This window comes from Mustela lutreola, chromosome X (genome assembly GCF_030435805.1).
Source record: "Mustela lutreola isolate mMusLut2 chromosome X, mMusLut2.pri, whole genome shotgun sequence".
NCBI classification, from domain to species: Eukaryota; Metazoa; Chordata; class Mammalia; order Carnivora; family Mustelidae; genus Mustela; species Mustela lutreola.
In genome coordinates this window covers 7,536,125-7,553,301 of record NC_081308.1, presented here as the reverse complement: position 1 = coordinate 7,553,301, position 17,177 = coordinate 7,536,125, and the positions used below count along the sequence as shown (strand labels likewise).

The window sequence follows — 17,177 nt, the reverse complement described above, 5'->3', positions numbered from 1 at the left end:
ACAACATCTGGCTTTGGCTACCCGACCCACTTCCTACTGCTCGCCTCCTTCCTCATTCCTTCCAGCCTCATTGGCCTCCTCTCTGCTCCTGACTCATGAGCTTGCTGATTTTTGCTTCCTTCTGCTTGGAATTATTTTCTCCAGGTCCTTCATCAACTTCAGTTCTCTGTTCAAGTGGCAGTTGCTCTGTGACCTGCCATCCTACTTAAATGGCACTTTCCTGCCCCGCCCCCTTCCCCCCCAATCACAGTCCTTTGCCCCTTCTCTGTTTTGTTCATCTCCATCTCCATGTGATCCGCGCTATGTTTGCTTTGCTTATTTGTTTAATGCCAGTCTTCCCATAGCGATTGTCAGTTTCAAGGACACAAGGGTTCTCGTCTGTTTGGTTTATAGCTGAATCCCCACATCCAGTGCCTGGCAGTCGATAAGCAGTCACCAAATATGTATGTAATGAATGAAAGGAATGAGGTGGGAAAAGGGCAGAGTGAGAAGCTCAGTGGTTGCTGAAGTAGAGAGCAGGAGAGGGTGGCCACCAGAGGACAAGATGGCGAGTGGGGGGCTTCCACTGTAGGGATAAAAAGGTTTCTGAGAAAACGTCTTGATCAGGGCACTCGAACAACCACGGAGAGAAGAAATTAGACACTGGTGGTGAAGGAAATAGCCAGTGTCCAAGTTAGCAAGCAGTTGCATCAAAGGCCCATGAAGGATGTATCTTTCTTTTCAACCAAAATATCAAAGTAGTTTAAGGAATTTGAGGTCCACAGGCAAACACGGCCTCAGGCATAGGTTTACCTAGGACTCGTGCTATCCAGAGATCCTTTCCTTTACTTGCTATAGTTTCTTCCAGCATCAGCACAATCCTCAGGCCCCCATGTGGCTTCCGGCCCTGTGTTGTCTCTTCTCAGATGCCTCAGGGACACTCCTCCAGCTCTTCATGACCTTGAATAGAGTCCCATGCCCATGGCACAGGCAGCGCCGGGAATGTGGGAGGGGCATGATGGCAGCCTTAGACCAGCTTACACATCACCCTTGAGCTAAGGGTTGGGGAGCACTTGATTCTTCAGAGGGAACTTGGGGCAGAACTGTTACAACAAGAGGGAAATGGAAGCTGGTAATGGCCAACAGATGCCACTACAAAGGGGTAACAAGGGCTTGAACTTGGATCAGTGTGGTCGGAGTGGAAGATAGAGGAAAGAAGGAACAAGCCTCCCAGAGCTGAAGTCAAGTAGGTCTCCCGGTTCTGAACAGGGAGGGGAGAGGACACAGAGAAGCTTGAATGCAACCCAGACTTTGAGTTTATGTGAGTAGGGTTTGGCAATGTCATTAATGAAGACACAGGATTAAGTGGGAGGAGCAGATTTATGGGGGAAGGAAAGTTTTGTTGTTGCTTTCTCATCCCTGTTTTTATTAATAAAATTGCTTCCAGCTTCTCAGAGCTCAAGAAGAATTGAGTTCTGCAAGAGGCAGGAGGCAGATTCTTCTACCTGCCGCTTATTCTCTGAAGACTTGTCCCTGCATGTTTTAAGAGCCTGGTCTCCGAGCCCTTCTGTGAGAGAATCAGACACAAATGTTGTTTCCTCTCAATAATTGGAATTTCCTTTACTTGCGCTACCAGCATCTGTAGAGTAGAAAGCCTGTTGGAGCTGAATTCAGTCTTTTCTCATAGAACATTTTCACACAATATTGTGGCTCAGGATTATGAGGCCATCTTCTAATATGCTGTGGGTGAGCCTAGGGAAACGTGACACTCAGCTCCAAAACTCAAGCAAATGCCTTGTCAAATGCTGAAGCGAGAAACCTTTTTCATTGTCGTTGGAGCAGGACGCATGGACAGAGTGAGGGCGAGCACCCAGTGATCAACTGACATGGGCAAATACAGTAGTCAGCAAGTTTTTTCAAACATTGACTACCGGCTACTGTTCTAAGTTTGCAATGGGTACTAAGTCATTGGATCACCACAGCGACCCCTTGTGGTGAGGCCTATCATTCTCTCCACTTTACAGATGAAACTGAGACCAAAAAAGGTCACATGCCTTGCCGAAGGTCCTACAGCTAATAAATGGAATGGGGACTCAAACACAGTCCGGCTCAAGGGCCTGTTCTCTTTTTTTTCTTTTTTAAGAGACAGAGAGGGGAGTGCGTGGTGCAGAGGGGGAGGGGGAGAGAGAATCTTAAGCAGGCTCCACCCCCAATGCGGAGCCTGACATGGGCCTCGATCTCATGACCCTGAGAGCATGACCTGAGCCAAATTCAAGAGTTGAACGCTTAACCGAATGAGCCATCCAGGCACAGCCAAGGGCCTGTCCTCTTAATAAACTAATCTTATGTTCCAGAACTGCCCAAGACAGTTATAATTTATGCCTGTCGTCTTAGCTTAATTATAAATAGGAACTCTAGAAAGTGTCCCCATTTGGACAGTAAATTATGAACACTGCCCCTCGTAACCATGATATTTTGCTTATTCAAAGCCAGGAAAACCTCATCTGAGCAATAGAGGTATCAAGTGATTAGGGTACCTCTCCGGTCATAAGAGGGTGACAGTTCGGACTGAATATGACGTTTTGGTCATTATCCACTTTTTCCTGAGAATTAAAATGGTTGAATGAGTTGGTGTAAGTTTGATTTTAACTGGCAAATCACTCGGTCCTGTTACGACTTTTAAGGCTCTGTTTTATGTTACCGTAGAGTTGCCCATGACCATATTTTTCCTCTTCCCCGAATGGTTTGATTTATGCCTCAACATTTGGTCCCTCCAGGTTTCTCCAGATCTCCAGAACGAAGTCCTGATCAGCCTGTTGGAGACCGACCCCGACGTGGTGGACTATTTACTCAGAAGAAAGGCCTCCCAGTCCTCGTGAGTAGACCAGTTGCTCATCTTCTAAAGCTGCCATGGGGATTCCTCCTTTCATTTCTAAAGAATTAGGGAAGTTTACATAATTCCACACAGGGTGACTGGAAGTGGACATTTGGCAACTTTCTGGCAAATCTTGTCAGTCCACCTGCCTGGAAAATGCTTCACGTTTCCTAATCCACTTATTGAACAACAAACTGGAGGTTTGTTGTTTCATTTTTGGCTTTTTCTAGCCCCCTGAGGTCCCTTTGACTGTGTTTAAGGGGTGGGGGGGACTAAATCCCTGGCAAGAAGCACAAAGGAGTCTGATGCACACCAGTGATCCTTCTTCTAGAATCCGGATTAGCTGTACTTCCTTCCGGGTCCCTTAGGCTGCACCTGGGTGCAGCTAACTTGTGTAACTTACTAGTCCAAGTGACATATCACCAAAACCACAAGACGATCCTCTACCAAAGCTTAGGTGCCCATTTGAAATTGGAGGGGCACGCCCTCCAGACTCTTCTGCTCTTTATAATGAGCATCCTTTTGGTAAAAATGCGTGCTGGGCTCCTCACACAGCCACGTTTGCAATGAATAAAATGCAAGCCGGGCTGTAGGCTGTGCTTAGCCGCCATTTTGCCCCGAAAGGAAGACCACTAGATTTTGCTTTATCCAGACTTTAGGATTAATCTCAAACATTTGGTACACAGGCAGCGTATATGGAGGTGCTGAACACTTGGCAAAGCCAGCGACAAGGGTATTATTGTGTTATTAACTAGAAGCGATGCTGCCACTGCGACGCCCAACCTTAAATTTGGCCGAAGAGTTGTTGTCCTCTCACGAAAGCGTCGTTTATGTCGTGCTTTTAATTTGCTGAATGTCAACAACTCTAAGACACATTTTGCCCCTTATTTTATCATCTCTGAAATTGAGAATCATCTTAGTAATCAATGACATGTCCTAATATAAATCACGGCATTTTTTGGTCTTTCTTAGCTGTACGTAGCGTAATGGTATGTCTTATCCCACGGTGTCTCGGAAATATTGATGCATGTTGAATTGTTCCTTTATATCGATGTGGAACTCGAGAGACTGGTGTTCATTTGAAACTATTTCAGATATAAAATCTTATATTCTTTAGCGAAATGCAGTGAAAGGAATTCCACGTTGCTCAGACCTCCTTCTTTCCCGCACCATTGCATGAGTAGCACCGTAAGACCCAGCTTCCGTCCATTTCCCGCAGAGCAGGAAAAATTTTTAAGTGGTTCGTCTTTTCAAATGCACTTTTTCAAAAGTTCATCTTTGTGCCAATTATCATCAGACCAGATTCTGGTTCAAGTAAGGCGTTTCGCCTGGATTCCGGCCCTAAGAGCCACGAGTGAATAAGAATATGATCAAATTGTCTAAATGGGCTGACATTTTATCGTCTTGCTTTTCATTTCAGATAATTGGGCTCCCTTAAATTTTCCCAAGATTTCTAACTGTCGTCAAGGTATAAATTCTAGTTTAAACTAATGCAAATGGCTTCTCTTCATAGCAGATCTTATATCACCAGAATTTTAATGAACTCACTTCTTTCCCTCCCCGTGCAAGAAGACAGACACAGTGGCATTTCTGTTTGTGAATCCCTTGTTAAGCTGCATTTATGCCATTTTATGGGTATTCTGGGGAAAAGCTGGAAAACACACACCCGAAAAAAAACACTGGTGTTGACTTGCCAAATTTCCACTTTGATATGGCATGTTGAAATACAGAAATATTGTGCTTTGAAGAATAGTTGATAGAAGTTATTTTTATGTGGTTTTCAGGTATGCTCTTTGCATATAAATACCAAGAAGGGAACCTTTTTTTGCTACTCTTAGGAAAAAGAAGGAGCTTACAAACTAAGATCATCCGAAGCTGTACAGTTGTCTAGCTTCTCCCATTCTCTATCCCTGTAAGATTAAGAATTGTAAGGTCAAAACAACCTGGCCCTAGACCAGGGTCATAGGTCAGTGTCAGAACCTCAGGGGAAGGGAAGTGAGCTCCCAGATGCTCTGTGGATGTCAGAGACTAGCATCATTGGACAGAAAACCTTTGGAGAAGACTTTGTCTGTTTTCCTCTAGGTACAGGCCACGGAGCAGCCAAGAAGGGTTGATAATGATGCCGTGAAGTAAAAATAAATAAATAAATACGTATTTAATTAAGTAAAAATACATAAATAAATACGTATTTAATTTGAGTTGCTTTTGAGGCTTGAGAGTCCTACTCCTTGAGCTGTAGATAGTGTCTTCATACCTTACGCCCATGCTTTCTAAAGCTTGCTGTGTCTACAGATCACCAGGAGATCTTGTTAAAAACAAAAAAACCCTGTCAATCAGGAGGTCTGCGGCAGAGAGTCTGAAAATCTGCATTTCTAGCAAGCTCCTAGGTATTGCTGTGATGCTGCTGGTCCGTGATTCACACTTTGAGTAGCGGAAGTTTAAAATCTGAAGGCATGTTCTCGACTCCCAGAGCTTGCAGACTTGTTGAAGGAGGCCTTCGAGGATAAAAATAATATGAAGCCTGTTATTAAGTGTGTCTCAGAGGGCAGAGTGGTTTGTGCTGGGCCATTGGTTCTTAGACGTGAATCCCCTGGGGAGCTTGAAGAATGATCATGCCTGAGTGCCTCCCCTAGAGATTGTGATTCATTTGTTTTAGGGCACAGTGTGGACAGTAGGAATTGTTAAATCTCCCCGCCATGAGTGTACCGAGCAGCCCCAGGAAAGAACCTCCAGCTTAGACCCGCCATGTTAGATGTCACAGATTTGCCATCACCAATCACTTTATTTGAGGTGGGTGATTCTTGACATTGGAAGGGAGTCTTCATGTTGACAAAGGGAGGAAACCAGCACTCCAGACCAGAAGTTGGAGAAGAGAAAGAGATGTGACCTGTAGTCTCAGGGATGGCTTGTGAGAAGAGCAAGGATCTGCAGTGGATTTTGAAGACTGGAGAGGGGTCCACAGGCCTGGACGTCTGGGAAGCTTGAAGCAGGGCCTAGACAGAGTAATAACTGTGTCAGCTGGCCATGGGCACAATGAAGGTGTCGGCCAGCACAGAGGGCAGAAGTCCTTAAATGGCAGGCTTCGGGGTGGCACTAGTATTGAGAAGCAGTGGCCCCTGGTCCTGACCGACGACAGGGATGACAAATCACAAACTGCCGGACATTGCAGGCTGCATCGCTATGTCAGTTGCACGTCAGTTGCCCATCAGTAGCGCGCCCCTGCAGAGCTGAGCACGCTGGTTCTGGCGTTGGGATCCGGAGCCAGATCCCCTGTGTCAGAATTCCTTTTCCACGGCTTTTTGAGCTGTGATCTCGGGTAAATAGATTCATCCCTCTCTGTCTCGGTTCCCTCACCTCAAACCAGAGATTAAAAAGCAGCACCAACTTTACAGAGTTTTTTTTTGCTGTGAGAAGAGTATCCAGTCTCTAATAACTGCTTAACGGAGGTCAGTGATTTACTTACTATCATGTTATTTCGAACCTCACCATTTTGTTCATTTAAAACCACTTAGCAAAGACTTTGGAGTCACTACTTTCTACCTTTCTATGAAGGCAATATGACACAAGAGAACCTGTCCACCTTAAACTGTGGCAGTGTCTGAAGGCAAAACCCACCCGTACAGGCCTGGTCCCACTAGCAGCAGGAGGGTGGCATCGATTCTAGAACAGAGAGAGGGTGAGGACAAAAAGACACAGACGTGGGAAGGCGACCTGCTCGCGCGAGGCCGGGGAGAACTGCGGAGGATGGGAGGCCATCACGCGTTTGCAGGAAGTGACGGAGAGGCCTGGACAAGCCATACCACTGCGGTCACGGACACAGTTCTTATTTTGAAGTTTTGAGTGAAGACTCAGCTACAAGGCGGAGAGTAGGGCTAAGAGAAGTAAAGACTATGGGGATTGGCGGGACAGCCGCTGAGCGGGAAGCAGCGGTCGTCTGCTAAAGGCCGTCGTTAGCGGTTCAGGTCATCTCCTAAAACGCCTACCTGAGTGCAGTGATGCATGGTGGGTTTTCTTTATGATTCTCCTCCGACCCTTCTGGTTTTTTCCTGAAGCTTCTGTTCTTTGCCATCAGTTTACATACCTAGATAAAGTGTTTGATTCCTGTGTCGCACATGGCAACAGCACAAGACTGAAGCGGGAGTGGAAACGTGAGTTTTCTGAAGGGGGAGAACCAAGAACAAGAACATATTTATAATAATTTCTGTCTTGAAAGAGCAAACAATTCGTGATATTTGGGAATTTAATGTTTTGTTTTCGTTTGACTTTTTCCTCTTGTGCGACAACAGAATCAGGGCAGCGGTGAGAGGAGGATTCGTTATTTTTTCTTGTGTTTGTCCACTGACATTTTTGGCTTCAACCAAAACGCAATACCAAAGGGAGATTAGAAGAGATTTATATTCCTGACAGTGCAAGACTTCCAGTTTTTTCATTGCTTGTCTGGAATATTTATTAGAGTCTATGCTCCTTTCTTCACACACACTCAAAATAGATCCCCCTCCCTTGATTTAGAGACGGAAGGCGATAGGGGATGAGAGCGCAAGGCAAATCCAAAAGGACAAGGCATGTTGAGCGCGGGTATTTGCAACAGAAGCAAGGCCCTGTGGCAGGGCGGGGAGTAGGTCGAGGAGAGTGAGGTGCTCATGTAGGTGCCAGAGGGACAGGATCAAAATGAACAACGTTGACATGCCATATTTTTAAAAATCAAAGTTAGCACCAAAAATCTATGCTGAACAAAATAGTTCTAAAAATTTAAAAGACTAGTACGATGCCCAGCCATTCTGGAGCCTTCCTGTACGTCCTGTACGTCTCCCCCTGTCCTAAGGCAAAATGTATCCTCTGCCCTCCACGGAAACAAACTCATCAGTGATGCTTTGAAAATGTACTGCTTTGCTTATCTTATTTTTCAACCAAGAGAACTGCTGTGTTTGACAATTTCTCCTGACCAAGTAACAACCCTTAACTAAGTTAACCTGAACTAAATGATACAATTCTGTTTGGGCACGAAGGAAGCATCTAAACTGAATATAACTGTTAAAAGTTCCAATGTGCCAGCTTAGGGATTTTCAGTAATTTTCAACTGCTTTAAATGTTCTGGGGAAAAGCCTAACCATTAAAAATTACATAAAGCCAGGTCTACCTATACAGTATACCCATGTGGTATACAAGGCTCGGTAGAGCATTTTCCTTCCTGTATTCTGGAAATACAATCAAAGTACATTAAACTGCACTTGGGGAGAAAGCCAATACGGATGAACCAAACCTATAGGTGTACATTTGTGAATTTCATTGTATTTAATTCTGTTTGTGGCCTTCACACGGTTTTTACTGCATAATAAGTTTTTACATAGCAAAACTGGCGACCAGGTGATCAAAACCATGGAAGAAGACTCATGGCCATCTCGAAGGATAACATTTCAGAACTGAAAAGTAATTGTTTAATGAACTGGATTCTCCTCCCAGTGAATTAAAAAAGTCCACCTTCTCATTGATGGAGGAGTGTAAGGCTTTCTCATAATTTCAAGGCACCGTATTTAAATTATCCAATAAATATCCTGTAGATCATTTATTTTAACCTTTCAAAGACTGTCATGGAAAATGTCTTCTTCCACAAAACCATGGAGTGTTACAAGATGAATTGTAATTTTGATTTTCCTTTCACTAGGATTTGTAAAGTCAAAAAGTTCTCAGGAAATTTAAAGAGATAAGAAATCAGACGTCGTCAGTGTAGTGTGCCAGTCATGAGTCCATTGACTGACAGTAACTATGGCCTCAACTGTCGTTCTGCTCCGACATCTTGGAAATTAATGAAGCATTAACACCTGTGTCCCCCACCCCCAACACACACGCTGTTCAAGAAAGCCTTTTCTTTTTTTCCAGCCAGTTTTAGGAAAAATGTATGTAGAATAGGGAATCCATAATGAAAAATTCCAAAAAGTCTTGAATGTGCCTTCTAGGAAAAGCCGATTCAAAATGGAGGGAGAATTTATCACATCATCTCTTTCTTCCAAAGTCTTTGTGGTTCACAGCTTCTTTATAAACTTGGAAAATATTAACTTGAACATGTTTTATCAGGCATACTGTACAAAAAGAGAATAAGGTCAGCATCGTTTTCTCTTCCCTGTCCTAAATGCCTTCATGGACCACGGCTATTAGGAGGGAATTCATAAGCGCTAAAAGGGAGGGGAGACATTTCACCAGAGCCATGAGTAAGTCCTAATGTCCAGGGCGCTGACCTCATCTCCTGTGGGGAGTTTGGCTCCATCGTCAGCTTCTTCTTGGAAGGGGGTGCCTTTGTCTGCATAAGGGCTGCTTTGCAGAGCCGAGCATGACTCATGTGAAAATCCTCCATAAATCCAGAGCTGTCGTGTCCGTGGATTCCATTCCCTGTACACCGAATCGTGTCTGAGACGGTCATGTGCTTTGCGTTCCAACAGACAGAGGTTTATCAGTTGAACGATAAAGGCAAGGATGAAGCCAACACAAGCTGGTCGTCTCCAAGGATGTTTCTCACTGGGGTGGCTCAGCAAGGGGCTGGGCCGACACACCCGGTGGTTGAACCCCAGTTTTCCATTTATCCGCAGAACAAGTTCTGTGCAGCCGGCAGCAGGGCAGGCCTGCCCACAGTACCCTGCCGGCAGCGTCCTAACCCCCTGACCTGGAGGGACCAGCGAAGGGTGAGAAAGTGATTCGCTCTCCATGTCCATCTCATGCTTGTTTTGTTAGCTGAGATTGGCCACGCCAGTGTGGATGGTCCTGGGGTGTTCAGGTCTCCTGGAGAAAAGCCCCCCATTCACGGAGGCAAACCCTTGCCATCTGGTTACCTATCCACTCACCATTCCCGACCTCCCTCGGCTAAATTCCAAGACATAGAGAGCCCATTACCTGCCTCCAGACTATTCCTCATCTAGTGAATCACTATTTTCTGTAGAGAAACACAGATCTTTTATTACGTTGACTTGCAGCATTGAACTGAAAATTGTCTTCACAGAGTTGAACCATCCTCGAGGCGAATGTGAGTGAAGGCAGTGGTGGCCGCTTGTCCCGTCTTTCAGCGATACCCAAAATAGGGCTTCTGGTTTTGTTTCTAGGAGATTTAATGATAAAGCCATGGAATGCCACCCATTTTGTTTTTAACCTCGGAACTGCCTACGTTGTCAGTGAGAGTCCCAAGAAGTGAATAAAATAGTTTGGTTTCGTTGACCAACTGGCAGGCTCCCATGCAGAAAGGCGGTTCTGGGATGTGGGTTCTTAGCCAAATGTGGCCACAGCCTGACGGACCTAGGCTGAGAAAGTGGAATGACAGATAGGAAATAGCTCCAGCATTTAAGAGGGTCATTAACTCAAGGTGTAACACATGGCATTTTCCTAGCGAGATTTAATAAGACTGCCGTTTTTCACATAAGTTTGAGAAGTGGCTCAAGCCCTACAGTCCCGGCTGCTAGAAAGACACACGATTGCCTCGTGTCTTTCGCTCACCTCTGGACCGTGATCAAGGACCAGGAGTGTTGTTGGCCGGCCATGCCGCCTGAGGTCGGGGTCAGCAGCAGCCCTCACCCTTCTTACAGGCCCAGGGGCTGTCTCACATCCATGCATTTCACGAGCCGCTTACCATGTGCTCGCAAACCATAGCCTCGTCTGCCACTGAGCTGTGCCACGTGGCTGGGGGAGGAAGGCATCCCCTCTCTCCTGTCGCTCTGCTCCTGTCCCTGGCTGCAAGCCCAGCCACCCCAGCAGGGGGCATGCCCTCTGGTTTGTCCCCTGATTGGTGCCCCAGACGTCGTCACTTTGGTGGCTTGACTTCGGAGAATGAACCAGAAGAGCAGAGAAAGGCTACATTCAGTGACCTGGGTCCGGCGGACTGGAGCCTGTAGGGTGGGCACACACGCCATTTCTTCACACCCCCGCATCCCCCGCCATCAGCCGGTGTTGAGGTTTGGGCCACTATCTGCGGTTTCCTTCCCGATTTGACTCAGTGGAGCCTTAGCCCGCTGTCCTCTCTATAGATGAGGGAGGGAAGGCAGGTTCCGCATGGACGTTCTCAAACTTGCCCGCGTAGCACACTTCCCCGGAGGGGTTTCTGAAGCACAGTTTGCCAGGCTGGCACTCAGATGCCCTTTCAACAGGCAAAGCCGTTTTCGCAGTCTGTGACCCGGGCAGGTGCACGGGACCCCCATGGACCAGAAGCCCGCATTTGGCTTGATGATCTGTGGTCACCACCTTGAAATTCTTAATAGTTCCCCCGGGGGTCCCAGCTGTTACAGCCAGTCCCTTCAGCGGGCCCTGAATAGAGCTAGAGAATTGGCTTTTCCAGCAAGTTCGCAGGTGGTGTTCCCCATGGAGCAGAGGAAAGGGCCCCCTGGTCCTCTCCCGCCTCTCCCCCACCAGAGCCAGTCACAGGCACGAGCGTGGAAGGGAACTCGTGTGGCAGCTTCGATTATTTTTGTTACCGCTGTGATTGTTCTTTGTTTTACTGTGTTTGGGTTAAGCACATTCAATGTTCTCATGAAGCCTTTTCGGTACCCGCAATAATTCATGTGCGTGCGATTTCCTTGTCTGTACACCAGTCCACAAAGAGTTTGTGGAAGCAGCTTGCCGAAGTACGTGCGTGGAACAATGTCGTAGTGATTCGTGTGAGAGCCGAGGGAAAGGAAAGGGGCAGAGCGAGCGATAAGGGAAGATGAGTCGGGGCGGGGGCGCCCCGCGGCGCCCACAGGCTTCCTGTGTCCCGACCCCCGAGCGGAGCCCGGCGCCTGGGAGCCCTTCGCAGCCTTCGCCGAGAGACGTGCGTGACTTATGACGTCACACACGCTTCCCTGGGGGTGGGGGGGGGGGGCGCCACCTACTTGCTCGGCAGGAGCCCAGATAGATGTTCCTGGTACTGAGACTCGAAACAGTTAGGGGACCTTTCTTTATGCACGTCACTACTAGCAGAATCTGCAACGTGTCACATTTTGCTGACTATATTCTCTGTTTTTTAAGACAGATGAACGAGACATGACACAGAATAATTGGGGTCTCCGTGAGTGAAAATATCACCTTTCTGACATTTTTCCTCCCAGTGGGAGGGACCAAGAAAGCCTTCGTAGCCCTGATGGGTATTCTCTGTTGGCTAATGAATTGACTTGGCTCTCTTTGAAACCTCCCGTAAAGGAAGGCTTTCTGGCCCCGCTGGTACTGATAGAGTACCCTGACTTATTCTCGCCGAGTAGACAGAAGACATTTTCATTAATGACTGGAGAAAACCCGTCAACTAAACGGGAAGAACAAACGGAAAGGGGCCCAGTCATAGAATTTCTAGCCCTGGTCTGAACCCTGATTCTAAGCCGAGCAATCTGATCGACACATTCAGTTTTTCTTATTTTCATAGTAAAGTTTCCTCAAGCAGAGTCAAAGTCATGACAGACAAGCGTCCCTTTGTTTTGCTCTGTGTTTCCCCCGCTAGAATTAGGGAGGAACCCCCACCCCTTGAATTAGAAGTGGAGGTTAAGTAGTCCCCCCCCAACACACACACAACCCCTTCCAGCAGAAAATAGTAAGTTCTTTTGAGTTCTCCTTCATTCACTAGAGGCCTAACTAGTTTCTGGAAAAACATCTTCATGGTGGTTCTCTGGCTCTTTCCCAGAAGAGTGTCTGTCACCAGTTTAAAGAGGAGGCAGGGAAAGGACTTATTTATTCCATGTGGGTAAGAAATTGCCTCAGCAAAAAGTGCTCGGGCCCTGGCTGCGTCAGTGACAGGCGAGGCATGTCACAGATGCTGAAATGCTTTTCTCCTGGACGCCAACCCCCGCTGGAAACCCGAGACGAAGCTAGGTCCCCCGTGAGTGCAGGTCCTCCATCGTCCGGGCTGCGTGCACACAGCCAGCTCGTTAGGAAAAGATTACTCAGGCATGTGTTTACCTTTAAGATCCCAGAGGATTTGTTTTGAGGAATTAAACCAGAAGAAAACAAGGACTAGTAAAGAGGAGTGAAGCAGGGTTGGCAGGGAGAGATGGAAGGGGGTTCTGGAACTTTTAATCATTCTGTGATCATTTCCCTTTAAGATGTCAGGGCCACTTGTTTTGAGGAAGGTAGAAAATACAGATGTTCCCAGGTAAGACTTCCAACACTCCTGATGTTCTCATTTTCCTGTTCCTCTCGCATTTTCACTGTTGTTTCTGTTGGTGTGACAGCCCATCCACATAGAAAACATCATGAACATGCTACTTAGCCTGTTTTATATCAGTTTAGGAAAGCACTAGAGCCTGGTAGAATCATTTCAGGAGTATTAAAATACAGTGAACTCTGGTGATGGTCATCTATTTATGTCGTTGGCCTGTACGTGAAACTGTTACTCCCCCCAGAAGCATCAGCATCACCATCACCATCGTCATCACAGGAAAGATGGATTCGCGCCCATGAAGTATTTGGGCGGGGGAGGAGACATTATCTATAAAGCCATCATGAACTTCTTGTACAGTTTCAATCATAGTTTTATTCGAATTATTTTTAAATTCAGGATATGGAGGAACGTAAGAGAGTTCTCTGCCAGTTTCGCCTTCCTTAACAGATAAGGAGCATCAGACTCTCATTTCCCAATGGCAGTGGGAGTAACGCAGCAGGCATTTCAGCGCTGCACAGTGAACACAGGGCTCCATGTCTGTCCCATCATCCCGCACCCCGCCCCGTTCCCCTGCCGACGGTGGGGTGTCACTGCCCTCTGCCGGCCGTGTCGTGGAAACGCTTTCACATTCTTGCTGTACAAGTCTTGGAACCTTGCTCCCAAGGTCTTTTGTTTTGGCCCCTGTGCCCATGCGTTCTCCGCCTGTCATTTGTGTAACGATCATATTGTTTGCGTCTGGTTGCTGAGTATTAACACGCTCACACACTTGCCATTTTCTCCTTACACCAGAAGCCCTGACATGTTACGATCGGAAGTTTCCTTTTCTGTGGGAGGAAGGCACTCGTCCACCGACTCCAACAAGGCCTCTAGCGGAGACCTCTCCCCTTATGACAACAACTCCCCAGTGCTGTCTGCACGCTCCTTGCTGGCTATGCAAGAGGATGTGGCCCCGGGGGGCTCGGAGAAGCTTTACAAAGGGCCGGAGCAGTATGTGCTGGTGAGCCACTTGCCATCGTCGAAATCAAGGGAGAGTTCTCCTGGACCAAGGCTTGGCAAAGGTAACTGGCACCTGGCTGGCGCTGGCCAGATCAGTGACTCTCATTACAGGGGCATGGGAAGGGCTCTCGGACCTCCTCTTCGTCTCTTTATTTTTCTTTCTTTCTTTCTTTCTATCTATCTATCTTTCTTTTTTTTTTTAATAGCAGAGTAAGGGTTCCATGGTCAAATACATTTGGGGAATGCTGGGCTAACCAAGCTAATAGTTTCTCTATCGTACAATTTCTCAAACCCTATAAAGTGCTAACGGGCACCATTAATTCGCACAATGGAAGGGACAGCGTGGTTTGCAGTTTTTCCCGAATTTCTTTGACTACCGAATGTGTGGCTCTGTTCTTTCCCTCCACAGAATAATTCCTCAGTGCCAGGACTCAGCAGGGCAGTCTGAGAAATAAGTGGAAGACACAAATTCTTGCTCTCTTATCCTACACGTATCACTTAATCCAAAGAGACCCCCTGAAAGGGCTCTGGTTTTTGATGGGTTGGGTTTGTTTTTTTGTTTTTTTGTTTTGTTTTGTTTTGTTTTGTTTTGTTTTGGTGGTTTAAATCCTAGCACATTTATTTTTATTTTACAAATAGTCATGTCAAAAATAATTTTTAAAAATTGTAATGAAAACAGTAACCCACGTCCCCTTCAAGCATAAAATTTGTTTTTAAAATGTGAAACTTCATTTTTCCTAATCCTTGTCCAAATGCACCTCTAATTTGATATATTTGTTTTAAAAGCATAGCTACTTTTGAATTAAGCTTATTCTACTTAAAATGGTATCGTTAACATTTTCTATTTTGCTAATATTCTTCATGCCCACTGTATATTCCCATTAAATCGGTGTATTGTAGATTTCTAACTGTTCCCTTTCTAATGCATACAGATGAGCTCTCATTTTTGCTCTTTCCAATTAGTGACAAATTTTCTATATGTGGTATTCTCTGCAATGACAAAAAGAGATTTTTGCTCTCATGAAAGGCATGGTATATTCGGGTTTCTTAATACAAATTCAAAGGGAGATGAATAGACAACTTACAACCAAGAAAGTTTGATTCTTTCTTCCCAGGATCCGTGTGTTTGCTTCATAGTTTCTTAGCACATTGGCTAAGATACACATTCGCTCCGATTAGCAGGTGAACTAAAGCGCGTGTCCATGCTTTCTGTGCATTCGTCTCAGCCAGCTCTAACACTGCCATCCTCAATTCTGTGTCCCCAGAGACATCTGACAATGTCGGGAGGTATTTGGGGTGGACACAGCCTAGGACAGGGTGCTGCTGCTGTGTAGACAGTGAAGCCCAGGGCTGCTGCTCAACATTCCACCTCACAGAACGGCCCCACACAGGGAAAGTTCTGGCCCCAAATATCACTGCAGCGGGGCTTAGCAATCCTGCCTAACTGCAACTTTCTCCCTGGAAATAACTGCACCCTGTGGGAACTTGAAACAGGTCGCCGGCACCTGGGTGGCTCAGTCGGTTAATCATCTGCCTTTGGGTCCTGGGATCGAGCCCCGAGTGAGTCTCCCTGCTCAGAGGAGAGCCTGCTTCTGCGCCTCCTTCTTCCTCCCCCTGCCCTCTGCTTATGCTCGCTCTCTCTCTAATAAATAAATAAAATCTTAAAAAACAAAACAAAGCAAAAGGAAACAAGTCGCGTTAGGGGCGCCCGGGTGGCTCAGTCGTTAAGCATCTGCCTTTAGCTCAGGTCATGATCCCGGGGTCCTGGGATGGAGCCCTACTTTGGGTTCCCTGCTCAGCGGGGAGCCTGCTTCTCCCTCTGCCTACCACTCCCCCTGCTTGTGCTCTCTCGTGCTTATTCACTCTCTCTCTGTCAAACAAATAAAATCTTTAAAAAAAGCAAGAAAGCAAGAAAGCAAGAAAGCAAGCAGTCATGTTAGAACCCTATGGGGGTAAGAGCCCTCGATCTGGATTCAGTAACCATCTTGGTACTTTGGATCTGCAGGATCTCGTGTGAAAGGCTGAGTTCTTTGGAGTCCCTGTTCTTCCTCGCATGAGAACTAGGAAACACAGCCGTATTAATTCATAGAGTTTAACCAGCTAATCCATGTAAAGTCCTCAACACAGACCGTGGCATGTAGGAAGCGCTCGGTAGTCCCTCCCCGTACGCGCGGGCAGTTCTTAGCCAGTTCCTTCTGCTGCCGGCCTCACCTCTAAAGCAGACTCGGGCCATGGCCTGGGAATTCAAGGAGAGCCTGGTAGACGTTTGCTTGGAGAAATACTTACAATCACATCCCAGGCTCTCACACACTCCCCCTCTTTCTCTGAAATAAATAACTAAAATTCTAAAAAAAAAGATAGAAACAATGCACGCATTTATTATCTTCCAGTTCGGGACCTCAGGAATCCAAAATGGCCCCACGGGGCTGCGTTCCTTGAGGACACTCTAAGAACCAATCTCTTCCCTTGCCTTTTTCCAGCTTCTAGAGGCCGCCTGTGTTCTTTGGCTCTTGGCGCTTCCTCCGCCACTAAAGCCAGCGCTGTAAATCTTCTCTTCTGCCTCCCCCTTGTAAGGACCCTTGTCATTGCGTCGGACCCACCCAGATAAGCCAGGATCATCTTCTCGGCTCAAGACCCATCATTCCATCACATCTGTAAAGTCCCTTTGGTATATAACACCTTTACAGGTTCCAAGGATTGTGGCGCACACATCTTTGGGGGGCCTGATTCTGGGTACCACAACCATCGTAGAGAGACCCTTTCTGTAAATCGCAAATGGGCGAAGGCCCCGAAGGGCAAGCATCTTCTGTCTTGTATCCACCACAGCCTTGAATGTGGCGCTGTGTTACCAGAATATTTGTTTCTTGGTTTTTTCCCTTCACTTTTCATTGTGAGTGACGTGCCTTTCTCTATACACTTTCTCCTAGATATGTCAAAGGAGCCTTTCAATATCTGGGGAACTTGGCATTCAACATTAAAAAGTGGTTCCAAAGACCCAGGAATGACAGGTGACATATTATCTTTTAAAGACCGTTTATTGCATTTACTTTTAAAATTAATTTTCTTTGATTTTTGCCTTACTCTCGTATTACATACTTGTCAAGCATTATTTGGAAAATGCTGAAAATAGGGGGGAAGACAGATCAGGCTGTACTTAGCCCTTCCGCCAAAATACATCAGTCTTTCACTATATTTCATTTTACTTCCTTTGCAAGAGTTTTTAAACAC

General features: G+C 46.4%; 1 protein-coding gene across 5 annotated transcripts in view; it reads left to right on the top strand.

The window, feature by feature from the left end:
- The window catches only part of ARHGAP6 (Rho GTPase activating protein 6), a 479,046-nt gene that overhangs the window by 458,196 nt on the left and 3,673 nt on the right, over positions 1 to 17,177 (top strand). For 4 of the 5 annotated variants that reach the window (XM_059157791.1, XM_059157789.1, XM_059157793.1 and 1 more), the window contains exons 10-12: positions 2,757 to 2,854; positions 13,743 to 14,011; positions 16,877 to 16,957. In XM_059157791.1, the coding sequence (XP_059013774.1) occupies positions 2,757 to 2,854; positions 13,743 to 14,011; positions 16,877 to 16,957 (448 nt within the window). The remainder of the gene's footprint in view (positions 1 to 2,756; positions 2,855 to 13,742; positions 14,012 to 16,876; positions 16,958 to 17,177) is intronic. The other variant, XM_059157790.1, reaches the window with a different exon arrangement.